At 47.7% G+C, this 26,551-nt stretch overlaps 1 protein-coding gene across 1 annotated transcript in view; it reads left to right on the top strand.

Annotated features, from left to right (window-relative positions):
• Positions 1-795: 795 nt before the first annotated feature.
• The window catches only part of Nup210 (nucleoporin 210), a 99,648-nt gene continuing 73,892 nt past the window's right edge, over positions 796-26,551 (top strand). The window contains exons 1-4 of the mRNA XM_021639284.2: positions 796-1,029; positions 15,233-15,369; positions 16,148-16,279; positions 25,913-26,009. Coding sequence (XP_021494959.1) covers positions 845-1,029; positions 15,233-15,369; positions 16,148-16,279; positions 25,913-26,009 — 551 coding nt within the window. The 5' untranslated portion in view covers positions 796-844. The remainder of the gene's footprint in view (positions 1,030-15,232; positions 15,370-16,147; positions 16,280-25,912; positions 26,010-26,551) is intronic.

Raw genomic sequence — 26,551 nt, 5'->3', positions numbered from 1 at the left:
TGAGCTGGGCCCTCCCACGTCGATCAAGAAAACGCCCCATAAACAGGCCCACAGGCCGATCTGATGCAGTGTTTTCTCCATTAGGGTTCCTCTCCCCAGAAGACACTAGTTTGTGTCAAGCTGACAAACAAAAGCCCTCAAAACCAACGAAAAATGACCACTAATGATGGCCTTTCATAACCCAGTGAGATGCTGGTTGGTGTTCATTCCAGAGGCTTCATCCTCAGAAAGCTTCCCCAGGCAGTCCTTGTTCCTGACATCAGCCTGTCACTCTTCCTTCACACCCGACTGCTTTACCTAGTTTCTGACGAATTCAGGCTGCTGTGCTTTCTTTCAGTTAGGGCAGTGTTGCGCCCTAACTGGCCTTTAGGATAACTCCCTTGGAGCATCTATGGGCCTGGGAAACAGAAAGTTCCCAGTGTTGCCTTGTTGATGGATTGATCCGGAAAAACCCCAAGACGTCCTTGGCCCGGGGAAGTGTGGTCTGGAATGCTGGGCCGGTGGGCGCTCCACATGGCAACCCACAATGTCCTGGGGCGCCCCATCTTATTGTGATATCCTGGCTCCACCGCCAGAGGCTCCAGACAAGGCGGAATAAACAAGAACGAGCCGGCTGGAAGGCTGCCACCTGAGGCCAGTGACGCGAGCGGCGGCGACGGCGGCCTGAGGCCACAGGCTACCGGCTCCGGGGCCGAAAAGGCGCGCAGCACGGGGGCGCGCTCTCAGCCTTGCCGCGCGCCCCGCCCCCACGGCGCTCGCCCCGCCCCCCGCGGCCACCTGCTGCCTGGCGCGCATCGGTGAAGGGCGCGGGAGCGCGCGCCGGGGTGCTAGCGAGGCCGGGAGGATGGCGCGGGCAGCGCGGCTGCAGCCGCCGCTCTGGGCGCTGCTGCTGCTGCTGCTGCTGCTGCTACTGCAGGCAGCGGGCCCCGCCGCGGCCGCCAAGCTTAACATTCCCAAAGTGCTGCTGCCCTTCACGCGGGCTACGCGCGTGAACTTCACTCTGGAAGCTTCTGAGGGCTGCTACCGCTGGTGAGGCGCGCGGGCCCCGGCGGGAGGCGGCAGGTGCGCGCGGCGGGTGGGGGGGGGGGGCTGGGTGGCAGGTGCGCGGCGTGTTCGCTCCGGCCGGTCCCGCCTGACCCCGCGGCGCGCGTCCTCGCCGCCTGCGCATGGCGTCTGGGCCACTCGTGTCTGGGCTGCGCGGGAAGAGGAGTCGCTGATCGCGGGCTGCAGAAGGCAGCGCCGCACGTGGCCAAGGTCCCCTGCTGTCAGGGCTCTGAGGAGCTCCGGTCTGAACCAGCCAGGGCTCTGGAGTCTGGGAGACGGGGACTCACCCCTGGCGCCTGACTAGTGTGGGAAACGTGTCTGTGGAGACCTGTGCAAGGCGTCTGTGGGAGACACACCATACCCGTTGGGCCACTCTGGGAGGATCATTAAGTCTTGGATGAAAGATGCTAGAGGGTCCATTTCCCAGCTCAGAAGTGAGAGGCTAGGGGATGAGATGCTGGTGGAGTGGGGTCTGCTTTGATTATCTGGCCAGGCTCTGACCTAGCAGAGTGCTCTGGTTCAGCCTTTGGCTAGGCAGAGGAGAGGAGAGCTTCGCGTCTCAGGGTGCAGACTAAGTAGGGTGTGACCAGGTCGCACCCGTGACCCACACCCTAACCTCGATATTGATAGATAGGTAGTCACTACTCCTTCTCCTCCCTCAGGCAACACTTAGCCGCCAGACTCGAGGATGTGTCTAGATTAGGCCTAACTAGGTGTGTGTGTGTTCTTTATCATGTGTAGAGCTCAGACCCATATGCTGTTACACGTACTTCTCAAACCTATTTGTTTAAAAAAAAAAAAAAAGTCTGCTACACAGGGGTGGCGTTGCACCTTGTAATCCCTGCTCTGGGGAAGCTGAGGCAGGAGGATCGCCTGTTTGAGGTCAGCCTGGGTTATGAGACCATATCATTAAGTTAGCTTCTGAAGTAGGAAAAGGTAGAGCGGTTCTGTAGCGGTTTGGAGTGAACGCTTAACCCACGAGGAGGCGCTTTATCCCTCTCTGGGGCCTTGTTCTGAGTGGGGCGATCAGTTGTTAATATTGTGGAGCAATACATTCACTCTGGTTGAAACTGTCTGCTTGATAGATGGCCAAGAAAGAGGAAGCTGGCTATTTAAAACAGCTGCCTCCAAGTGAATCCCCTCACTGCTTCCTGTGAAGCTCTGCAGTTTACTTTTCTTTGTAAAATAACAAACTTTTCTTTCTTTATCTCCTCCTAACTGTGCTTTCCTGAGAGTTGCTGATGGATCTTGGCAGATTTTTATTTTCTCAGTAGGAGGACTGGGAAAAGCATTAAAAAGCTCCACGGATGCATCAGAGGCGTGCTAAGTACCTTCTGGGTTGTTTAGTGTTTGGTGGCTTTCATCCTAAGGTGTGGTTGACTGCTCAGCTAAGTTTCTTCTTTGAAGGCATTTGGTTGCAGTTTCCCCTGTACTTCACAGGAAGATGGTCTGTCAATCAAGCACAATTCAGAAATGTTATTCTGAATACAGTCACTCATTTAGTTTTGAGGAGTCTCACCTGGAGGTTTTGGGAGTCGGCAAGAAGCTAAGACTCATGCCTGCAGTCACTTCTCCTGGGAGGAAATGGTCTCTTTATCCAGGAGTACTTCAAGTCTCTTGAGATGAAAAATAAAGACAATTTAACCCGTGCCAGGCCCTCAGGGTGTTACTCCTCCTTGGGATTCTCTGCTGAGCTCCAGGTTCTCTGAAGTTGCTGCAGGTCTGAGCTTGTAGCTTCAAAGTTACCTTTCATAGTTTCTGAATTGTAGCATCACCTCCCTGGGAGGTCATCTAGTCCATGTTGCTGCATTTTGAGAGAAAGCTGAGAGGGAAGGGGTGGCAGCTCACTCACATAGAGTAGTGACTGTGGTGTGGAAGCTGAAGCAGAAGGCCTTCCAGCCTACCCAGTGGGATAGTGGTGAGATGGGGTGGTACCGCCTTGGCTGATTCACCAGACTCATTTCTCTTTCCAGTTGAACGCAGTCAGCCTTGCTACATAAGAAGTTGTGATTTAGCTTAGCTATCTTTCATTGAAAGTGATTTGGAAAGTTATTTTATTAGTTCCTTTAAAAGATAACCTTTTATATACAAATGATGCCCACAAAAAACTTGTATAATTGAGAAGAAAAAAGAAAGAAATCCCACCCTTGTCTTTCAACTTTGCCCCAAACTCAGGCTCATCGTGGTTTCCTTTCAGTTCTGTGGTTTCTTAAGAAGGTGCTCTGCTGGGTAGTGGGGTAGGTCAGACAGAGGAGAGGAGTGAGGATGAGGCCCAGGCAGTCTGGGGACTCATTGGAGTTGGTTAATCTGTTCATGCGTGACTTTGGGTAGGGTTTCATTCTTTCCCCCAGAATCTCCAACAAAACTGTTAACTTTTTTCAGTAAAGACCTCCTATCACCCAGTGTTCCCATAAGCTAGACTTTTTTCTTATTTATTTTTTTTATTAATTACAGTTTATTCACTTTGTATCCCAGCTGTAGCCTCCTCCCTCATTCATGTCTTCCCAATCCCACCCTTCCTTCCTCATTTCCCATGCCCCTCCCTAAGTCCACTGATAGAGAAGGTCCTCCTCCCCTTCCAGGAGCTAGAGCAACAAATTTTATCACCAAACCATTTCTCCAGCCCCTATGTAATATGATTATTGTAAATAAAGGTGACTGTCCCCTAATGAGTCGGCACACACACTTGAGTCTGTCTTGTGACAACCATGCTCTTGGGTATGTCTTGTTTTTCTCTGTGGGCACTTTTCTCTACCCTTGTGCTGAAGCCTATATTAAAATATCTGGGGGCTGAAGAGATGGCTTCATGGTTAAGAGAACTCACTCTTCCAGAGGACCCAGGCTTGATTCCTGCTACCTACGTGGAGGTTCACAATTGTGTGTAACTGTAGTTCTAGGAGATCTGATGTCTTCTTTCTGGCCTCTGAGGGCACAGTACACACATGGTGTACGTATATACATACACCATGTGTATACTGGTGTATAAATACATGGGTATTTATTCCATACCCATGAAATAAATTAGGAAAGATAATTTTTTAAAGGTTAAAAAATTTGCAATGAACCCTGTGTTGACTGGTTTTTATGTCAACTTGACAAGCAAGAGTTATTTTGGAAGAGTGAGCCTTGGGTAAGAAAATACCCACACCAGATTGTGGGTAAGCCTGTGCTGCATTTTTTTAATTGATGTTTGATGTGGGAGGGCCCAGTTCACTGTTGGCAGTGGTACCAATGAGCTATAGACATGGGTGCTATAAGAAAGCAGGCTGAGCAAGCCAGTAAGCAGCATTTCTCCATTGTCTCTGATCAGCGCCTGCCTCCAAGTTCCTGCCTCAAGTTCCTGCTCTGACTTCCCTCAGTGATGGACTGTGACCTTAGAATTATAAGCTGAAATAAACCCTTTCCTCCCCAGGTTGGCAATAGAAACCCTAATATAAACCCCAACTTCCCTTCATAGACTAGCTGGTCGTGGAATTCTTTTATGTATTGAAGCCGTGGATCTCTGTTTTTGCAATGTCTAGGGGAACTCCTCAGGCTGCTGAGAATGACTGTAGGGAGCTATGTCGCCTGCCTGTTCCCCAAACTGCTGGCAATAAGGATTCTCAGACTACTCAGAGCTCTTTCTGGGTCAGCGAGTCATTTAACAAATGGGGGGCAAGTACTGGTGACTCCACTATTCATTGCACCCTGCTCAAGAATGTGTGACAGTGAAGGAACGGGTGATGCCGTGACTTCCTGGGCTGTGGGAGCATTTGCACATGGCCTGTGGAAGAAATGGACGGCAATTTGAGACATATATCCTGGATATATCTCCCTGGAGTCCAGCTGGGCCTTGAGTAGGTGCTAACTGGAGAGAACAGCAAGCGCTAAGGCTTCCTGTAAGAGGAGCTGAGTGAGTGTCTTGGAAGAGGAGATGCATTTGTTGAGGATAGGCTGTTGGGAAAACACATGAACAAAGTGAAAGTAATTCAGCAAGGCAATTTCCTCTTTTCTTTTCTTTTCTTTCTTTCTTTCTTTCTTTCTTTCTTTCTTTCTTTCTTTCTTTCTTTCTTTCTTTCTTTCTTTTTTTTTGCAAAAAAGTTATGTCAGAACCCCAAATGAAGCTAGCTAACACATTCACCAAAAAAATAGCTCTTATCCCAGATGTACGTGGTGACTATGTCTCATCTCATTGGTGGGAGCTGACTTTACAATCTGATTGGCTAATTGGGGAAAAGAAGGGGAGGGTATTCAGGAATATAGACCCTTGTCTGGCTGAGTACCTTTGATTAAAAAAAAAATGGTTCTCACAAGAGTATCAGAAGGTGAGGGAGGGTAGAGAGGGCAGCAGGCCCAGGTCATGTGAGACCTGTGGGCTTTGGTTAGGGGACAGGAAAAGGGTTGCCAGGTCAGGTATTGAGCTTAAGTTTTCTGAGAATCATGCGCACCAGCCCTGAGAACTGCCTGCTGCTGAGGTTCCTGAGGGGCTGGATTCTAGAGGTGGCCCTGCTTGCTCACCTTACCAGACCAGTGCAAGTAAGGTTCTGGAAAGTATCTGTTGACTTGAGCTGACCTGGAGCCTGGGTGGTTTTCTTCCACTTCCCTTCTGGGGTTCCCCTATTCTGCCTGACCTTGAGGTGGCTTCCACTCTGCATGCTCATGAGAGGTGGGCCCTGCAGATGTGTGAAGGGTGAGCTGGGTTGACCACCAGTCCAGATTTCCCATCCATCTTCTTTGCCTCTCACCATCCCTCCTTGTTTTTTCTATTATTTTTTGTTTTGTTTTTTCTATTATTGTTTTCTGGCGTGCCTTCCCTTAGTCTCTGTTCCTCTGACTCTTGCCCTGGTCCTGGCCTGTGTTCTGAAATGGGGACAACTCTCTTAAAGGCAGTGGCATCCAGAGAGCTGGGACATTTTGTGTCCCGGTGGGTCTCTTGCAGCCATGGTGGTGAGAATGGGTCACCGTTTCAAAGCTCACTATCCCTTGTTATTTCTTTCGGGGTGCTCAGAAGTGAACCTGGGTCCTCTGCAAGAGCAGTAATTGCTCTTAACTGCTGAGCTGTCTCTCCATCCCCTCTTTCATTTTAAAACAAAAAATATGTAACATAGAATTTGCATCCTAACCTTTTGTCCAGTTCAGTGCACCAGAGCACCCTGACATCCATTTGAGAACCCTGACTTGTAAAACTGAAACCCCTTAGCCGTTAAACAATAGCTCCCCACTTCCTCCTACACTAACCCCTGGCAACCGCCCTTCCACTTTCTTCTCTTTCTCTCTTTTTAAAAATGTTAACCAAAAGTTTTATTTCCTAAGTTACTGTCCCCTTCTGTTTTAGCACCCTTAAGTGCTTGCCTGCTTCCGAGAGCCCCTCTGGAAAGCACTGGCACCCAGGTTCAGAACATTTTTTGCATTTGGTTTTCTGGGAAGCCTAACTAGAGTGTCTGCTTACTTACCTGGTGTGTAGGGTTTCCTTTCACATTACCTTTTCAGTAACGGAGAGTTAGTTTAAGAAAAAAATAAATAGGAAATGGGAGATGTCTCAGCAGCTAAGAGCACTTTCTGCTCTTTCAGAGGAACGGGTTTTATTTAAGCACCCACTGTGGTTGTTCACAGTCCTGGGGATCCCATGCTTTTATGTAGCTTCTTTAAGCACCAGGCACACATGCAGTGCACAGACATACACATGCTCACACACATAATATAAAGAGCGAAAAGATGAAAGCGGTGCTTGGAAGTGACTGTGCTCAATCAGGTGGTGGGGAGGGCCCTATAATGGGTATGTTGGGTCTCTATTTCTATTAGAAAATTACTAAGACAAGCAACTTAGTGGGACACTTTTTGTTTTAGTGTATGTTTCAGAAGTGTCAGTCGGCAGTGGTTTTGATCCTGTGGTGAGGCAGGACATCATGGCGGGAGTAGGTGGTGGGCCAAGGTCAGCTTACATCATGGTTGCTAGGAAGTAGAAGGTGGGGGCGGGAGGAAGAGGCTGGGGTCCCAGTATCTCCTACAATGGTGTGCTCTAACGCCCTCCCTTCCACAGAAGTAGGGGTAACTTCTTTAGAGTTCTTCTGTCTCTCAGTGACTAAGTGTTCAGGACAAGGTCTTCTGGGGACATTTAGGAGACAAACCACAGCAGCAAGGAAGGTCGTGCGAAGGTGCTGGTGTCCAGGCAGCTGTTCTTGGTGGCCAGAAACTGCAGGACCAGATGGAGAACAGTGTCCCTACTGCTTCCCAGCAGGAACCAGGATGCTAAAGCTAGTTTGTCTTCTAGCCCCTTTAAATATTATTCCTCGCTCAATCCTAAAGCTATTTTTTTAAAGTCCCCAAACCTGCTCTGGAGGGGTGACACCCACAACAGTTGAGGAGTGGATCTCCCGGCAGGGGGTGGCAGGGCTGTGGAGTAGACTAAGGCTCCTCCACTGGTGCTGGCTTGCTCGGGCCTCCTCAGCAAGTTTGAAAAAGAAAAAAAAAAAGTCAACTTTGAGAAGCAACATTGAGGGTTCACTTAGGGGTGGGGCTGATCAGGTGGTAGTTGATGCCATCTTTACAGGGTGGGAGCCCAACCCTCCTTGTGGGCAGCACAAGGTAGAGCAGGAAGTCCTCAGCTTTGTTTTTGAGTGTTATATCCTGTACAGAGAAGCAGGATTGTGTCATTCCTCCCTGGGCTGAGCTGTGTTGAACCCATTGTTTCTGAGGCATATGGTGGCATTGTGTGGAGGTTTCCTCATATGTCACCTTGGGTTCTCATAAGATCGTTGGGAACACATCTGTGTGCATCACAGTTTGCAGTTTGACACAGAACAGGATAATCATATAATAATGAACATTACCATGGTGGTGTTTATTATAGTCCTGGGTCTGGAGGAAACATTACTGCAGACCTTTAAGAGCTCCCCAGCCTTGCATGTAACAGGAAACACAGACCTGAATGGTTACAATGCAACAAAGGGATGTGGCTCCTGAAGGACACTCTTAGGCAGGATTGTTTCAGGTTTCTTCATTGGGTTTCAGAATGAATGCATGCATGGTCACCAGCATCTGCTCTGTGGTCTTTAGGCCTTGGCTGTGGTGTCTCTTGGCCCTCTCTTTGGGTAGCAAGATACCATTGCAACCTGATGTCCTTCCGCATTCCAGTCTGCATGGGCATAAGCCACAGCACCTGTTCTGATTGGACATGCCCTAGGCACATGTGACAGTTCAAACCCCTCTCTATGGCCAGGGTGCACATGGCTTTTGTTGGCCAAGTCCCAGTATGTGTCTGTCAGTGTCCACAGGCCAGAGTGCTCAGGAACTTCCTAAACTGAGAGAGGAAGAGGCCTCCTCCATCTCTTTCGGCTGCTGTTACAAACCCGTAGATAGAGGAGTGGCTTGAAACAATGAGAATGACCTTCCCTCAGTGCTGTCTGAGGGACACAGATGGTGTCTGAGTAGCTGTGTTGTGAGGCCACTTCCCAGTTGTAAACTACCAGCTTCTTGTTGTGTCCTTGGGTGGAATGAGGGAACCAGGTAGCTCTGAGAGGCCTCTTTAAATGGTGCTGAGTCCTTCCTGGAGGCTCTGTCCCCATAGCCAAGTCACTCCTCACTTCTGTCATCTTAGGATTTCAGTGTGGGAACTTGAGGGACACATCAACATCATCCTGGGCAGGTCCACACGGAAGAGTTAGGTTCTGTTACAGGTTGAGGTAGATGGAGGTCAAGGGCATAACCTGCGTGAGTGACACCCAGGTAAGAGTATCTTTCCTGCACCTGTCTGCTGGGCTGTTGGTAGGAGGAGGATACTTTGGTACCTGGTCTTGCAAGGAAGCTGTTGCCATCTGAGGATGTTGGAAGGAGCATGTGAGGAGCTGCTGTGGCTTCATGACAGCCGCTGAACCTTGTGCTTGCAGCTGTGATGCTGCTATCTGATCTGCTGGCAGGGTACAGTTTGGGGTTGGTTCTGAATACACTTGGAAAGCTGCAGCCCCCAAGGCCTTCTGGTCCACTCTATACAGTTGCTATAATTTGCTTTATGCTTAAAAGCCTTAGTATAAAGAAAACTCCTCACCTGAGTGTCCTGTGAACCTGTGAGTAGGCAGACCATAATGCTTAGACTCTAGGCAGGGAAGGGCACCAGGCATTCCCACAGTAAACCAGCTGCCCACAGACAAAAACAGTCTAGGAAAAGGAAAACCACAGTGTGAGGGAGTTAAATCCATAGTTCCACATGAGCAAGAGAGTGAATCCCAGGAATGCAAAGTTGGCTTGATACTGAAAACAAACAAAACAAAAACTCGGTATAATGTTAGCAGAAGAAGAAAGCTCACATGACTGCTTCAGTCCTCAGTTGAGAACACTAATTGGCACAGACCTGCTTTTTTGTGAGACAGGATTTTTCTGTGTAGCTTGGCTGTCCTGGACTCACTTTGTAGACCAGGCTGGCCTCAAACTCTCAGAGATCTGCCTGCCTCTGCTTCCCTGAGTGCTGGGATTATAGGCATGTGCCACTGTGCCTGGATGTATGTTGCTTTTTTTTTTTTTAATTTATTTATTACATATACAGTGTTCTGCCTGCAGGCCAGAAGAGTATACCAGATCTCATTATAGATGGTTATGAGCCACCATGTGGTTGCTGGGAATTGAACTCAGGACCTCTGGAGAACAGCCAGTGCTCTTAAACTCTGAACCATCTCTCCAGCCCCCTCAGCTTGATTTACATTTTTTTAAAAAATTTTCAGTTCAGCAGCTCTCTATGTAGACCTGACTGTCCTGGAACTTACTCTGTAGACCAGGCTGGCCTTGAACTCAGAGATTAACCTGCCTCTGCCACTTGGGTACTGGGATTAAAAGCATGTGCCATCACAGCCCAGCTTATATGTTGCTTTTTCAATAACTATTTTGTCACTGTTTTAAAAGCTGACTACTACTCATGGATTCAGTGCATTAGAGATTCCAGGAGGAGCACATGGGGGAGCTAAGAGGAACAGGGAAGGAGAGGAGGATACGGAAAGCCTCAGCTGTGAGGGTGGGCAGGATGGGCAGGTAACAAAGGCATGTGATGTGCAGGGAGCAGCATTGGCAAAGGGATAGAGATGGGAAAGTTGGGGGACGGGGGAGAGGCTTCTGAGCTGAGATCTGACTTCAGATGCATTATGGTTCCTACTAGTCATGTGGCCTGGGGCAGTAGCCCCTACTTGGGCCCGAACCTCCTTGTGAGTCTATGGTTGCATGCTGGGGAGGCCTGGAGGAGGTGGGACACCAGGGTCAAGATTCAGAGAAGCATACTTACCCACTATTCCTTCTTTCTGTTGTGGTTAAGAATCTGTAGATAGGACAGTGAGATGGTCTTAATTGACCATGTCCCGTCCCCAGGCCCCCAGCGAGGTTCTTATTCTACCCTCCAAGAATCAGTGGGCAGATATCTAGAGGGCAAATCAGAGGCACTTTATTGTCAGTTCAGGCTCAATAGCCTTAAATGGGGTAAAACAACTTAAAACATAGTGCCACATGGGATTCAAATATGTGTTTGTCAGTGTTGTATTGCTGTGAAGAGACACTATGACCACAATATGTCTTATAAGGAAAGCATTTAATTGGGGTTGATTTATAGTTTCTGAGGTTTAGGCCATCAGCAGCAGGCAGGATGCAGGCAGACAAGGTTCTGGAGAAGCATCTGGGAGTTCTGTAGTCATGGGCAGCAGGAAGACAGAGCCACTGGGCCTGGCTTGGGCTTTTAAAACCTGAAAGCCCACCTCCAGTGTTACACTTCTTCCAACAAGGCCACATCTCCTAATCCTTCTAAGTAGTGCCACTGCCTGATGACTAAGCATGCAAATATATGAGCCTGTGGGGCCCATTCTTATCCAAACCACTACAGGGTATATACAGTTTAGCATGGAGATGTCAGCCACTGGCTCTGAGAAGTGCTGCAACTCAAAGCTCTTAAAGGCCTAAGGATGACAATCAAGATTGGTCCCTAGCAGGGCAAGTCTGCTGGTCTGAGAAGTGTCACAGCTCTCACAGACTTGTGGAGAGTAGGGCTCTGCAGGGATGGGTAGTCTTGATGTCTGGAGACTGGGTGTGGAGGCCCTGTACCTTTAGTTGTCCAGCTAAGGCCCAGAGCCTAGTTTGAGTGAGCTCCCTGCTAGAAATAGAAATCTCAGGTGCCAGGGACTTCAGTCCTTGGCAAGTCCATCTCCAGCAGATCCTGAAGGCACCAAACTCTTCCTGGGTCGAATCCATATCTACAGAGTATGTGCTGGGCCAAGTTGGTTCCTGATTGGCTGAATATGGACACACAAATAGGGTGAGCAGTAGAACCAATCAGGGAAGAGCTGTCAGACCTGGTGGGAGAGGGGAAGAACCTTGAGCCTCTAAAAGATAGTCAGAAAGCTCCGTGTTGGGGCCCCATGTACTGCTAACAACAGAAGGACTGCTGCTCTGTGTTCAGCAGCCCCCTCAACTGGGTAAAGGCTTTGTATCGTGTTGTGTCTGATCTTCCCTAGTGCTTTGCAGCTAGACTTTGTTCCCACTGAAAATGAGAATATGTTGGTTCATAGGGCTGGTGAGTGGCAGTTCCTTGAATCACCTTCACTTTTCTGCACATATCGACAGTGAAAGGCTGTGCTGCCTGATCCTTGGTCCTGCTGTTTTTTTGTGCTGCCCCAAGGTCCCCAGGAAACACTAGTGTGCCATTTCTAGACTGTGAAGCTTGTCATGTGTTCCTTGAGCATGAGCACACTGCTGAATGCTGGCTCTGAAAAACCAGGGGGAGGTGCCCTGAGGACAGCACATGGGGATGCGCTGAGCAGAAAGCCATGTGAGCTGGCCCTACTTCTGCAGAACATGGAACATGACACTACCCACAGTGGGCAGACCTGGTGGATGTTCTCTTTTCCTTCTCAGGTTTTACAGGTCTTTCCTAATTGGTCCTATTTTTTCTTTCTTTTGTTGTTGGGTTTTTTTGTTTTGTTTTGTTTTGGTTTTGCTTTTTTTTTTTTTTTTTTTCTCCTGAGACAGGGTTTCTCTGTGTAAACTTGGCTGTAATGGACTTGCTTTGCAGACCAGGCTGGCCTCCAATTCACAGAGATCTGCCCGCCTCTGCCCCGCAGAGTGCTGGGATTACAGGCATGTGCCACCAGGCTCAGCCTGATTGGTCCTATTTTGCACCTCATTTGTATACAACCAATTAGAGGTTCATAGTCTGGAAATGCACACCAGTGTTTCATGGGACAACACACAATAAACAACAGGGTTGAGGTTCAGGCAGCATGGCCTGTCTCACTGTTGATATGTGAGGAAAGTGAAGGTGATTAAGGGAACTACCAGACTTCCCATTACTAGGACACAAGTAGTGTTTTCCCCAGTCCTGCTCCTAGCCTGCTTTCAGTTTTTCCTGCTGATTTCAGAGGAAGAAGCCTAAAGACCTCAGAGTCCAGCTCCCAGATAGAGTCAGGCTTCCAGCTGGATCCAGTCTTCCCTAGACAGACAGATGGACAGACAGGTAGACAGATGGACACAGACAGATGAATTTGTTTCCACTGCTTCTGCCTCAGCCTTTGAGGCCTGCTGCTATTGCTGCAAGCCAGGGAACCAACTCCAGCCTTCAGGACTGAGGTGGGAGAACTTCAGCTTCTACCTCTACTCGGTGACCCGTTCTCTGCAGAATTGTTCTGCCAGGGATGACGCCACCTGGTACCCCAAGCCTCCACCCACCCACTTGGAACTTTTGAGCTACAGCACTTGCTGACAGCCTTTCAGCTGGTACCATAGAACATGGGGCTGTTACACTTCTAGCCTGTTAGTTGGCATCCTGTTGCCACCAAGATTCTCAGAGTTTCTGCTTTCCTGTTGGAGGATCTGTGTTTTCCATTCAGCTTTTTACTCCTGTGTGACAAATGTTCTTTTTGTCTGCCCACCATGTTATTGGTGGGAAGGCAAGACAAGACCCCAACATAGGAGAACTGGCTCTCTTAGTGACATCTTACATCATGGTTGGAACTTAGGGCAGAGGAAATGCCTCTTTTTGATAGGAAATGAAGAGAGACCCATGTCTCTACCCTTTCAAGGGATCACCACCAGGACCCAATACTCTCCCACTAGAGATTTAACCTCCTCCCAGTAGCACTGTGCCTGTGACCATAGCTTACGAGCCTTTGGGGATATCCAGCACACAGCCTGCAGCTATAGACAATAGACAGTGTCACTACTCTAAAAACCTGTACTCTACATCTTCACCCCTCTTCTCTATTTTTCTTTCTAAATTTTAGAATAATTACAGAAAAGTTACACAGCTGATAATAAACACTTTCTTCTAGCAGCCTCCCAAAGTCACACCTGTGCCACTGGAACATTCACAGCAGAACATGACTACTCACGGTACCCTAGTCTATTTGGGCTTTACCAGGGTTTCCAGCAAGGTTCTCTTCCAATTTCCTGATCCAAGCTAGCGTCCTATAAGGCAGTCTTTTGTACTGTTTCTTTAGTCTCTCTGATGGGCATGGATTTTTTTTTTTTTAAGGCTGTTCTCCTGTCCATTTCACATATAGTATGAGATCCCTTTCTTGCCCACTTGGGGTTTTTGTATCAACTTTGTTCTTTCCCCTTGACTTCTGAAGTGCTGTCTCCTCAGAGAACACCCTGAGCTTACCACACATGCCTTTCCCCAGGGATTCCATCTCTCCTCACCGGAGGGTGAGGTTGATTTAATATATTTGCCTTCAGCACATATGGCTGTCATGTTTTAGGCTTCTTGCAGCTGCTCAGTTGGTACCTGTGTTCTTTGTATCACAGTGTTCTCAGCTGCGGATGGAGATGTTGCCTGTGCCCACCTGGCTGCCAGAAAGGTATCAGATGAGGCTGGAAGCCAGAGATGTCTGTTTAGGTGTGCTGTGTACCACTGTTTTGTTTTGAGACAGGTTCTTATGAAGCCTAGGTTGGCCTCAAACTTGCTATATAGCTGAGAAGGACCTTGAATTCCAGATGATCCTACGTTGCTGGGGTTGCAGGCAAGTGCCACTATGGCTGGCTTTTAGTGGTGACAGACCCTAGCATACCTGTGCTGTGCTGGAGACTGAGCTGGGAGAGGCTGAGGAGTGAGTGCTGACACTCTGCTCAGTCCTCTGCTGTCCTGCCCTGGGCCCTTGCTCACTCTGTACATACTATTCTCAGAGTACAGCCTGCCTGTCCACTCTCCACCATCACCCTGTCATTTCTGTGGCATTCATTCAGAGGACACTTGCCCACAGGATTCCGTGGGACCAGCAGTAACAGTGAATACCCACTTAGCATTCCTAGTGCCACATCTGCTGTTCTCTGACATTTGTCCTCTAGCCTGTTGGTTGGCATCTTGACCAGTTCACCTTGATCTGGGACTGTTGTGTGCTGTGTTAAGGAACTGAGGTCACGACCCCTGATGGCTTCCCCATCATGTCTCAGGCTGTCTTGACTTATCAGCTGATGTGCTTATCTGCGTTTCTCCCCAGTGTGAGTGTGATGCCAGCTCCAAGTGCACATTGTCATTATACTTAGTGGTCTCCAGTCCTTGTAGAAGCCATGTGGGGATGAAGGAAAACATCTGGGTGAGTTCTCTGAGTCCAGCCTGGATCAGCTCCAGTATTTGTTCCTCATGCATAAATCCTTTTCTTGCTGATGGAGAATTACATGAGCAACTCGCAGGCTGAAAATACTACATGGAAAATTCCAGAAGTAAACACTCAATTGATAAGTTTTAAATAACTTTCATTACAGTTTTGTTATAACTTGTACTTTATTATGCTGCTGTTCTTAACTTTCTTCCTGGGCCTAATATATAAACTAAAATTCACTATAGGTATTTGTCTGTGTGTGGGGAGGTAGATAGAGACCTCCATGGTTTCAGGAGTCCTGTAGGGTCTTGGGGCTGCCCCATTAGGTAAGGAGTCCTTGTATAGCCCTGTGGAGAAATCTCGGATGGTGACTGTTGACTACCAAGGCTGTGTCCAGGTGCCCCGTGTCTGGTTTGATTTTCCCAGTATGGGCTCTGTGCAATGACTCATGACCTCAGGTTGTGGAGGTCTGACAATACGAGGCCTTGGCTTGGCCTCTTTCTTTCAGGTTGAATATAAGGTTCCTCACCTCTGCTTTGTGTTTGAGTCCAACAGATTCCCAGATATAAGCTACTGTCCTGGCTTCTGGGCCTGGCTGTGTCTTACAGTATTGCTCTAGGAAATGATCTCTCCTGTTTTAACTGCAGGTCATCTACCCGGCCAGAGGTAGCCAGCATAGAGCCATTGGGCCCCAGTGAACAGCAGTGCTCCCAGAAGGCAGTGGTGCAGGCCCGATTGACCCAGCCAGCCCGCCTGACCAGCATCATCTTTGCAGAAGACATCAGTAAGGATTTCATGTGCTATGGGGGATCCTCGGTGGGGATTTGAGACAGGGAAACACCACGTTGACACCTCTGCCTGGAGCTTAAGAAACATCCTTCCTTGTCCTTCCTTACTGATTTACAGCAGTTTTCCTTGTGGAGACGACTTTCTAAACTCCTTGATTAGAATTTGTTACCCCAGGTGCTGTTTTGTTTGTTTGTTTGAGACAGGGTTTCTTTCTCTATTAGCCTTGTCTGTCCTGGGCTTGCTTGGTAGACCAGGCTGGCCTTGAACTCACAGATATCTAACCTCCCTGAGTGCTGGGATTACAGACATGTGCCACCAAACCCAGCAGAAATGCTAGTTTTATGTGTGCACAGAACAACTTGAGTTTATTTAGCTTATTCCCTGCCTAGAATAGATTCCAAGTTTTACAGGGTCATAGCATATGAAATTTACTTATTTTTAATTGTATTTTAATTATGTGTATGGGTGTGTATTTGTGTGTGAGTACATGCATGTGAGTGTTGGTACTCATGGGCATGAGAGCCTTTGGATCCCCCTGGAGCTGTAGGTGGGTAGGGGCCATCTGTCATGGGTGCTGGGAACTGAATTTGTGTTCTTAGGAAGAACAGTTATGCTATAAATGGCTCAGGCCTCTATGCAGCCTGTAGTTTTTGTTTTGAGGTGGGTCCATTCTGGCTCTGAACTACTAGACCCAAACAATTTTCCAGGAGGCCCTGGAGGTGGGACAGTGGCTGGGCACCATCCTCAGTGCTGACTCCTCTCTGTCTCTGAAGCCACAGGCCAAGTGCTGCGCTGTGACGCCATTGTTGACCTCATCCATGGCATTCAGATCGTCTCTACCACCCGGGAACTTTATCTTGAAGACTCGCCACTGGAGCTGAAGATCCAGGCTCTGGACTCAGAAGGTGACTGCAACCGTTGCCCTTTGGTCATACGCTTGGTTCCTGTGTCTTCTCATGACTAGCTGCTGTTCCACACAGGAAGGGAAGAGCCAGTGCCATGGGAGAAGAGGAGGGGGTAGAAGCTATGTCTGAGGTGGCTGTATTCACCTGGTGGCATCAAGCCTCAGCTTTCCTCTTGTGCAGGGGCCCTACAGCCTGGCCTGTGTGTGCCGGTCCTAGCTGACGCTGGGAGAAGGCTTGGTGCAGAGATGGTCCTTCGTACCACTGTCTCTGGAGCTGACTTCTGGGCTGTGATGGGAATGGGAGAGCTGCCACAGAGGTGATGACCACACTGGGAAGTAGGAACCCTTCTTCCTGTCCAGTTTCCAGGCTGCTTTTGATTTCCTAAGCACTTCAGACCTTCAAACACATGTATAGATGAGGGCATCTGTGGGATGCTGGCTCAGAGTATTGGGTGTTGCTTCTTGACTAGCATGGATAGTGACTGGTTCTGGGATGGGATTCTTGTGTGGGGTATTGCCTGGCAGGCTGTCTCGGCTGGAGGCTGATCTCTTGGAAGTGAGCGAGAACAAGTCTTTCAGCTTGGCATGGTTGAGACAAAACTCCTGGGAAAAACAACTTAAGAACAGGATGTTTTTATTTTGGTGCATGTTTTTAGAGGTTTTGGTCCGGGTCTTTGGGCCCATGGCAGTGCAGAGCATCATGGTGGGTACTTTAGTCATAGAGACTGCTCACTGCTTATGGCAACCAGGAAGCAAAGGGGCAGAAGAAGGAGTGGGGTCCTGAGAATCCTCTTCAAGCCCTTACCCCTGGTGACCTAACTTCTCCCCATTAGGCCCTAGTTGCTTAAAAGTTTACCACCTCCAAGCAGTGCAACACCACAGATGATAGCTAAGCCTTCAGTACATATTTGTTGCTCCCCCAAACCTCAGGCAGTGAGGATACTTCCTGCAAATAAACAAGGTAGGTACATGGTATAGGTGGCCCATATCGGAAAATCTGAAGTCAGAAATGTGTTCAGTCTTAGGCTTCTTGAAACACTTGGAAGAGTCTATGCAAACATCTCCAGATCTGAAAACTGTAAAATCAGAATCACTTCTGGTCCCAAACATCTGCCGGACACTGCTGTTTATAATCAAAGTGTGGGAGAGAGTAGGGCTGGGGAGGAGACCCTGGGGACAGCTGAGGTGTGTGTGTGTGTGTGTGTGTAGGTTGCAGGTTGAAAACGATTGAGGAAGAAATGAGGCTGAGGAAAGCACTGAGGAGTGTGGGTTTACCAGCCTTGTAGCTGAGCCAGAATCTGAACTTTAACCTGGCTCCAGGAGTTCTGCTTTGGGTCAGAAGACAGCCATCTTGTTCTATGATGGGCTACATAGTGGACGTGACCAACCTTCTCTGGACAGATGTCTTTGTCACATCTTTTCACTTGGGACCTTTTTGCTCTGGAGTAGCCAACAGGATACAGCAGTGAGTGGATAGGTCCTGATAAAACTTTATTTATAAAAGTAGGCAGGGGCCAGACTTGCTCCAGGGGTTGCAGTTTGCTAACCCTTGCTGTTTCTGCCTAAAGGTACTTAAAGATTATTCCTACTGAGAGTTATGCATTAATTCATCTTGTTTTAATTTTTTTAGATTTGTTTATTTTATGTGTGTGTTTGCATGTATGTATGTACACCACATGCGTACATGTGGAGTCCCCACAGAGGCTAGAAGCGGTCTTCTGGTCACCTGGAACTATAGTTCCAGTTGTGAGCCACCACGTGGGGGTTGGAAACAGAATTCGGCCCTCTGCAAAAGCAACAAGTGCTCTTGACCACTGAGCCATCTGTCCAGACCTTCTTCACCTTTATGAAAAGTGGGCTTTGGCTTAATTCACAGAATTGTGCCATCATCACTGTATCACTGTCTAATGTTAGAACCTTGTCATCAGTTAGAAGGAAACCCAAAACCTGTGGACACTTACTGCCAGCTGACTGATGCCCAGCCCCTGGCACCCCTCCCATCCCTACCCCCAGCCAGCTTTCTGTCTGCATTTCCTGTTTTGGTCTTTTCCTGGAAGTGCAGTTATGTGACACAGCCACACAATCTTCTGATTGTCTCCTCGCACTCCCAGTAAACCTGGTGCTTCCAGGTCATGCATTTAGTACCATGTGGCAGCTGTTTGTCCTTTTTATTTATTTATTTTTTATTAGTACTTCCATGTCTGAGTAAAATGCATGGTTTTTCTTTTTTTAAAGTTTATTTTTATTAATTATAGTTTATTCACTTTGTATCCCCCTTGTAGCTCCCTTCCTTCTCCCAATCCCACCCTTCTTCCCCCTTCTCCTCCCGTGACCCTCCCCAAGTCCACTGATGGGGGAGGTCCTCCTTTCCTTCCTTCTGATCCTAGTTTATCAGGTCTCATCAGGAGTGGTACATTGTCTTCCTCTGGCCTGGTAAGGCTGCTTCCCCCTCAGGGGGAGGTGATCCAAGAGCAGGCAATCAGTTCATGTCAGAGACAGTCCCTGTTCCCATTACTATGGAACCCACTTGGACACTGAACTGCCATGGGCTACATCTGTGCAGGGGTTCTAGGTTATCTCCATGCATGGTCCTTGTTTGGAGTATCAGTCTCAGAAAAGGCCCCTGTGCCCAGATTTTTTGGTTCTGTTGCTCTCCTTGTGGAGCCCCTGTTTCCTCCAGGTCTTACTATCTCTCCTTTCATAAGATTCCCTGCACTCCACCCAAAGTTTGGCTGAGTCTCAGCATCTTCTCTTTTACCCTGCAGGGTAGAGCCTTTCATAGGCCCTCTGTGGTAGGCTCCTGTCCTGTTCCCTGTTTTCTCCCTCTTCTGATGTCTATCCTCTTTGCCTTTCTGAATGGGGGGTTTATCCTTTTTATTGTCAAACAACATTCCGTTGTGTGGACAAACCACATTGTTTCTCCAGCCATCAGTTGATGGAATTTTGGGTTTCCGCTTTGTGACTGTGAACCTCTGTGTAAACACATGTTTTAGGTTCTCTTGACTAAACACAGATGAGCAAAATTGGAGATATGGCTCAGCAGTTAAGAGCACTGACTGCTCTTGCAAGAGGACCGAGGTTTGATTCCCAGAACTCACATAGTGGCTCAAAACCATCTGTAACTCCAATTCCAGGGCATCTGACACCCTTTTCTGGCCTTCTGTGGACACTAGGCCCATATTCATAGATATAAATGAGTCTTTAAGAAGCAGTTAAGTGACATGCTTTCTGACTGGTTTTTCTCAGCCAGACATACTTCGACCTTTGTGGTGTGTTTAGGTCCAGGCCTCTTCTCTGAGTGAACTTGACCCTTGTAAGCTTTAAGGACTTCACTTTCTGAGAAGGGTTGTGTCTTGTCTAGATCCCTGGTATTGCTCAACACTAGCTTTGTGGCATTTCAGATGCTGTGTGGGAGCCTGTAGGTGCCAGCCCCAGTGCTAGGCCACAAGCAAGTTGGGTAATGCCCATTGCATAGATGAGGAAGCTGTGATAACTAACCCCGGGTTCACAGAGGGCCTGGTGGAGCTGCTGCTGCTCATTCTCCTGCTTCAGTACTCTTCCTGGCTGTTGGCAGCACTCTGCACTCTGCATAGACTATCTGCCTGCAGTGGTTTGAATGTGATTTGCCTGCCTAGAATTTGGTTCTTGATCATAAGAGGGACCAAAACAGTTCTTGCTGATTTGGCATAGTTAGCTTTGTTTTGTTCAGTTTATGCCTATGCAAGTCTGCCATTTGCTTGCCTGTCCTTGTGCATTTTTTACTATGCTTATAAGGCTATGAAATGAAACAAACAGGCTCCTATGTAGCCTAGACTGACATCTAGCTCCCTGTGTAGCTGAGGATAAGCTTGAACTTCAGGCCTCCTTGTCTTTGCTGCCAGAGTGATGGAATTATAGGCATGTTCTACCACAACTAGTTTTCTGTGGTGCTGGGATTTCAACCAAGGGCTTCATGCATGCTAGGCAAGTACTGTATCCATGAGCCATGTCCCGATCCCTTATGATGCATCTTGACATGAGGTCTTCACTAGATGTGACAACCTAATCTTGCACATCCATCCTCTTGAACCATGAGCTAAATAAACTGGTTTCCTCTATACCTTACCTGGTATGTTAGCATCCTACTATGACTAAATACCGAGGCAATCAGCTTAGAAAGAAGAAAGGTTTACTTTGGTTCATAGGTTCAGAAGTTTCAGTACATGGTTGTTTGACCTTATTGCTTTCCAGTATCCCCCACAGTGGCATGCCCCCGCTCTCAGAGGTGCCACAAGCTGGTGGCCAAATCTTTGGGGGAGTTCAAGATCCAAACTGTAATGCTCTGTCTTAGATGTGTTCTATTTTATGAACTGGATGATCTGGGACAGGACTCCTTAAATGTTCTCCTCTTGCAGCCCTTTTTTGCAATTTTCATGTGGTTTTTGGTGTGTATAAGAACTTAAGCATTGAGTCAAATTTTTACTCATAGTAAATCATGCATTTATTTTAAAACAATGCTTTCATATTCATATAATTTTACCATTTATTAAAGATGAAAGCAAATTTACATGCTAACAAGATGGGTGTACTTGCTCCTTTTGCATAGAGTTAAATCCCAGCTGGGTGTTTTATACTGAGGGACACAGTGTCTGCTGCGCTTTTCAGAGCTGATGAATATTTTGATTTTTGAGGTGTCAATGCTGAGAATGATACTTTGCATAAATACATAGTGCAAGTTGGGAGAAATGCATTTTAGGGCCATTTCAGAAATCCCAAGCCAAAACTCACATAATGATTTTCTGTGCAACTTTAGTTGGCAACTCAAACAGCAGTATTTTGTGGGGAGGGAGAGATTGAGATAGGATCTGAAGTTGAGGCTGACTTCAAACTCCCCATAGCTGAGGATGACTTCTACCTTTGATCTTCCTGCTTGTACTACACAAGTGCTGGGATTACACACATACCCTCATGGACCAACTCTTAAAATCAAAATTATAACACAATGCACCTCCAAAGATAAAATAATTTGCTATGTGCTGAGGAATGACAGGAAAGAGGGAAAGTCCTTATTTCTCTTAATTAAATGGTTATGATATTTTTAAGAGCAGAAACCTTTGTAAAAATACTACATTTATAATACATCTAGGTCTCAGATCTGAGCAGGATGGCATGCTCAATACAAAGTGCTCATGTTGGACAGATGTAGTTGCCTATGCCTTTAATCCTGTCCCTGGGGAAGCAGAGGCAGGTGGATTTCTATGAGTTCAATAGTAGCATGGTCTGCATAGTGAGACCATGTTTCATTGCAAACAAAACAAAACTAAAAAGCTCACCAAAGTCCATATGTTGCATGTTCATAACCGAGATTGTAGTAAAGTTGCTTGGCATGGGGCTGGAGAGATGGCTCAGAGGTTAAGAGCATTGGCTGCTCTTCTATAGGTCCTGAGTTCAAGTCCCAGCAACCACATGGTAGCTCACAACCATCTATAATGAGATCTGGTGTCCTCTTCTGGCATGCAGGTATACATGTAGACAGAATACTGTACATAATAAATCTTTACAAAAGAAAAGTTTCACGTCACATTTGAGTTTTCATTATTTTCTGGTCGCTGTCCCCATGTAGAAATGTTTCACTGTTACAATTTTTTGTGGTCTCCAGTCACCGTGACAACTCACAGTTTAAGAGCCGGGGATGAGTGTTTCCAGAATCATTTCCCATCTCTCATGTGCCCTGTGCATCAGTGAACTGGAACTGAGCATGCTCCAGATCCCCTGAGATACTCCCCTCCCCATGCTTGTGCTGCACCTTTGGGATGGAGGGTCTAGGCCCGAGTGTCTGCTGTCTTAAGCCCTGCATCCTGCAGGCCTTCCTGCTCAAGTGTTCCTTTTCCCTGGCTTCCCAGGTGGAATTTGCTCTTTCCTTCTGGCTTCTCTCAGCCCTTACCGGCCTTTCAGGGCTTGTTACTTGTTGAGCTTAGCTCTTGGCTTTATTCTTCTCGCTGATTGTGGACTTTGGAGCCCATGAGCTTCGGACATGTATTTGTTCATTTGAGTTGCATAATGCTTTTCTGTGGCCCTCCTGGGACTAGGACAGAAAAGGTGTGTCCTCTGGAGCTCTGGAGTCTCCTGGTGTATATCTTTTGGTTGTGAGGCTTTTGGGGTCAAGAGCTCTGTGGATGGCACACAGTGGTGCTTATAGGTATGTTTCAACTGGAGAAGCAAGACTTAAGACCTGGTCTGTGTGACCATTTTGCTTTGTCCATCCTATAAACCTGTAACACCTCACCACAACATGTTACTCTTGGGGCATGCTTGCTTGGTGGTGCTTCTCTCACTCTTTCTTCTTGGAGGGTGCTGGGCCATTATATGGCTTCCTATGTTTTGATTTTTTTTAGGAGTAATCAGTGTCAACCCCACCCATGGGACAGGTTCACACAGGACCTTGTCTCCAGAAGGGGCCAGCTCAACTCCTGCTCTCTGGAAGACCATAATTATGGACTCTGGTAGAACAGTGGAGTGTATGCTGTTGACATGGAACCTTAGTGATTCAGGGTGCTGCATCCTTGTTACCTCCATGCATCCTGGAATGGCTTCTCTGCCTCCCTTCCCTTGGCTCACTGTTTCCTGGGTCCTCCCATTCCCTTTCTTCATTCTTAACTATTTCTTCCCTCTACCTGTGGGAGTTTAGGTGGAGAGGGTTGGGGCATATGCAGGGCAGGGCCACCCATTTCGGAAGGAGAGATGTGACTTGAGTTCTCTAGAGCTCAAACCAGGTGGGGTGCAGGGTGGCAGTGGATGGCAGGAAAAATAAGTAGTTGCCTGTTCCTGGCCTGTTTGTGCCCCAAGTTGGAGAACAGAGTTTCCAGGCCCCTCTGAGGGTCTGTTGTCACCCCAGACTAACTCTTACCCTAAGCGAACATGCCTTCATCTGGTTCCATACCTAGGGAAGGGTCTTCTGTTTCTCTTCTAACCTTCTGGCACTTTCCACTGCCTTTGAATGAGAGACCCACATCTGCATATTCGGGAAGCCTAGAAAATTCCAGTCAGTTCCCTAGCACATCCTTCTGATTTGGTGAACCTTTAAGAAGCGCTTAGTTCTTCTGACTCTTAGACTCATCTCATTTGTCCCTTCTTCCTCTTGTGAATGTGGGTGACAATGGGGTAAGAGAAGGTGCTAACAACTGAGCCCAGGAGCCGTAAGTGGAGCCACAGACATTCTATGAGACAGACCCCTTGTGGGGTGTCTATGTTCCCTGAAACTCCTTGTAAGTTCTTCCTGCTCACAGGGGACACTTTCTTTCTTTCTTAAGATTTATTTTGAATTGTTTATGTATATGTGTGGGTTTGTTCATGAGAGTGCAGGTGACCTTAGTGGTCAGGACCTGAGCCACCTAGTGTAGATGCTGGAAACCAAACGAAGATCCTCTGTCAGTGCAATGCACATGACTTTTAACCACTGCGCCTGCAGCCTGCTGGAGAGGCTTGAATTGACCCAGCTGGTCCATATGGTGGAGTTTTTGTTCCTGTTTTATAGTAAAGAGAAGAGGTCTGGAATGAGCCAGGAGGAGTTCTCTGAGTACTCTTGGATATGCAAATATCCACATTCAAGAGAGTAGACTACCCACTAGGTTATCATATTATAGAATGACTGGTAGTGATTGTATAACCTAAGGAGATCACAGATATCCTCTTGTCTCCATCAGCATCTTGCAGGGTCAGCCTGCTTGTTTCTGCCAGAGGGAGCTAGAAATGGGCCGGGCTGTGTGTACTCACCCTGGGAAAAAAGGGGGGAGGTTCCTGTTAGTCCCAGCAGTGTCACAGAGAAAGGGGCTAGGCTGTGAATTTTTGTGCACCTTTTCTCTGGGGTGTGGAAGAAAGGGCTCAGTTCCCATGCAGTGAAAGCAGCACCATGGGCTGCTGAGATAATGTCCTTGTCATGTGTGTTCAAGGTGTAGGTTTCAGTATCTGTCTCATGGCTATTAGTGAGACAAGCTACTTTGGTCTTAAAGGCTTAGAGTTTGAGAACTATAACTTTTTGTCTATTAAACACCTCCCCATACCTTCATCCACTCCGGTGAGGCGTACCTGCCTCACTTAGACTAGTTGTCCACAGAGGTAGAAAGATGCCTGAGGAACTTTGAGAAGAGGTTCTCTGTCTTAGTTACAGTTTCTGTTGCTGTGAAGAGACATCATGACCACAGTAGCTCTTATAAAGAAAAACATTTAACAGGGACTGGCTTACAGTTCAGAGGTTTAGTCCGTTGTCCTCATGGTAGGAAGCATGGCAGAGTGCAGGCAGACATGGTACTAGAGAGGGCCTGAGAGTTCTACATCTGGATTGGCAGGCAGCAAGAACAGACATGAACAACTAGGCCTGGCTTGAGCTTCTGAAACCTCAAAGCCCACCCCCAGTGACATACTTCCTCCAAAAATGCCACACCTCATAATAATGACACTCCCTGTGAGTATATGGGACCATTTCCATTCAGACCATCACATTCCCCTTCCTATAGTCTCCCCTGAGAAGTAAAGGCAAAGTCACTTTTCTTTGGACTTTTTGCTAAGTGTGGTTTGGTTTGTTCTTCAAAAACAAAGATTTATTAGCTTAGTCTTTATGTGTACGTGTGTGCCTGCAGGAGTTCACCGTGCTACACCATCTGTATACAGATGCCTACAGAATCCAGGGGTCGTCAGATCTCCTGGAGCTGGAGTTACAGGCAGTTGTGAGCCACCTGATATAGATGCTGGGAACCAAGCCTGGGTGTCCTGAAAGAACAGTCGGCACTCTTAACTTCTGAGCCACCTCTCTAACCTCTGATTTGGCCTTTGAGATCTTGGGTGGAGAAGGTGAGATTCCATCTAGTGTGGTCTGACAATGAAGATCCTACTGTTTGTGATTTGGGTATGATTATGTCTAGTACCATGTCTACCTGCATTCTGCCATGCCCCCGCCATGATGATAATGGACTAAACCCTGAACTATAAGCCAGCCCCAGTTCAGTTAAATGAGCCTATGTCTGCTGTAGGCTCATGTTGAAGACTGCAGGTTCAGGAGTGTTCAGAGATGTGGCCTGGGAGGGAGGCTCATGAAGGATATGACCTTGTCAGTGGTCGATGGCTTCATAATTGACAGGCTTTTGAGAGGTAACACAAACTCAGGAGATGGATCAGCCTGAACAGGCCCTTGGGAGTACACTCTTAAAGACCCTACCCTGTCTCTCTTTTCCCCCTTTGTCCCTGATGCTTGACTCCATAAAGTGAGAAGCTTTGCCCTACCCTCCCTTTGTGGTTCTTACTGCTGAGATGTGCTCCTGTGTCTTAAGAGGAGCATTTTTTTTTTCTTCAGGAAATGATGAGAGGTATTAATGGCTTAGGTCTCAGTGGCTTCTATAGTGGCCCCTACAGAGGGTTCAAGGTTAAGTGGGGAGGGACAGACCTGGGTTAAAATCTTGGCTCAGCTTGCTACTTGGTAAGTAGCAAGTGTCACCATTCCTTTGAACCTTAGTTTCCCCTTTCTTAAACAGAGGTCATGGTATGCACCTTGCAGGGATGTGGAGCTGAGCACTGTGGCTATACGCAGTCAAAGTTGCCATCTCCCTGTCTCTGGACCCATGGGAGCAAACTCATGCATTTTTGCCTCTGAATTCTTTTACAGGAAATACCTTCAGCACCCTGGCAGGACTGGTCTTTGACTGGACAATTGTGAAGGATACAGAGGCCAATGGGTTCTCAGACTCCCACAATGCACTACGGTAAGAGGCTCCGTGACATGGCCTGGCTACCTTTGGGTGGATGCAGGAAATTGGAGGTCCTTAGGTTTCCCCCTGCCAGTAAAGAGGCCAGTGCACCTCCCAGGATGCTCAGTGCTTACAGTAGCTAGCTCGGGAAATTTAGTGCCTCCTCCCAAGCATGAGGACAACTGGTAGCTTCTGTGGACACTGTGGTGTATTCTGTGGGAACTTGTAAAAGAGGTTAGGATGTCTGACTGGACAAAGAAGATACAGAATTCTGGAAGGCTGTCTTGGGATACAAGGGACATGTGGGTGGTCCTAGAGGGCAGTACTTCCTTGGTGAGCAAGTTAAAGGGGAGGCAAATTCTGGCTAAGAGGAAAAGCCAGCAGTGAAATCAGTTCTTAGGGTGGGCTGGGTCCCCAGCATAGGGTACAAATAGACTCATAGAGAGGGGTCATCAGAGCATCTGGGCTTATTACACCCTACCCCCAGCTACCATCTGGACTGTCCACCTCTGACCTTTCCACTTTCTGGCCAGGGAAAGGAGGTTTGGAGAAAGTGG

This window comes from Meriones unguiculatus, chromosome 5 (genome assembly GCF_030254825.1).
Source record: "Meriones unguiculatus strain TT.TT164.6M chromosome 5, Bangor_MerUng_6.1, whole genome shotgun sequence".
Taxonomy (NCBI): Eukaryota; Metazoa; Chordata; class Mammalia; order Rodentia; family Muridae; genus Meriones; species Meriones unguiculatus.
Note: the sequence above shows the minus strand (reverse complement) of the source record. Positions and strands in the feature narration are given on the sequence as shown.